The 674-nt window shown below is 55.0% G+C and overlaps 1 protein-coding gene across 1 annotated transcript in view; it reads left to right on the top strand.

The window, feature by feature from the left end:
- Positions 1-674, top strand: part of LOC115949273 (chromodomain-helicase-DNA-binding protein 8-like) — a 7,923-nt gene that overhangs the window by 6,119 nt on the left and 1,130 nt on the right. Inside the window, exon 5 of the mRNA XM_031065799.1 lies at positions 537-631. Within this exon, the coding sequence (XP_030921659.1) occupies positions 537-631 (95 nt within the window). The remainder of the gene's footprint in view (positions 1-536; positions 632-674) is intronic.

The following is a 674-nucleotide window of genomic DNA, read 5'->3' as shown; positions in this document are numbered from 1 at the left end:
ACACCTGGGACAGGTGAGGGTATCGGCTCAGGGAATACCAGCTGGAGGGCGTCAACTGGCTGCTCTTCAACTGGTACAACAGGTGAGCTCACCTGGGCACACCTGGGACAGGTGAGAACACCTGGTCTGTTACACATTCTGGGTTCCAGGTGCAAGGTACCTGTCCCAGGTGCATCTCAGGTGTATTCTAGGTGTAAATTACCTGTGCCAGGTGTATCCCAGGTGCACCTTACCTGTCCCAGGTGTGCCTCAGGTGTGCTTTACCTGTGCCAGGTGTATGTTACCTGTCCCAGGTGTATCCCAGGCGTACATTACCTCTACCAGGTGAATCTCAGGTGTACCTTACCTGTCCCAGGTGTATGTTACTTGTCCCAGGTGTATCTCAGGTGTGCATTACCTGTCCCAGGTGTATCTTACCTGTGCCAGGTGTATGTTACCTGTGCCAGGTGTATCCCAGGCATAAGTTACCTGTGCCAGGCGTAAGTTACCTGTGCCAGGCGTGTCTCAGCTGTCTCACCTGTGTCGCACCTGTCCCTCAGGCAGAACTGCATCCTGGCGGACGAGATGGGGCTGGGCAAGAGCAACCCCTGTCCCTCAGGTGTACCTTACCTGTGCCAGGTGTATCCCAGGCGTAAGTTACCTGTGCCAGGTGTACGTTACCTGTGCCAGGTGTA

The sequence above is a fragment of the Geospiza fortis genome, unplaced genomic scaffold, assembly GCF_000277835.1.
Source record: "Geospiza fortis unplaced genomic scaffold, GeoFor_1.0 scaffold1871, whole genome shotgun sequence".
Classification (NCBI taxonomy): domain Eukaryota; kingdom Metazoa; phylum Chordata; class Aves; order Passeriformes; family Thraupidae; genus Geospiza; species Geospiza fortis.
The sequence above is the reverse complement of the archived record's forward strand: the minus strand, read 5'-3'. Positions and strand labels throughout refer to the sequence as shown.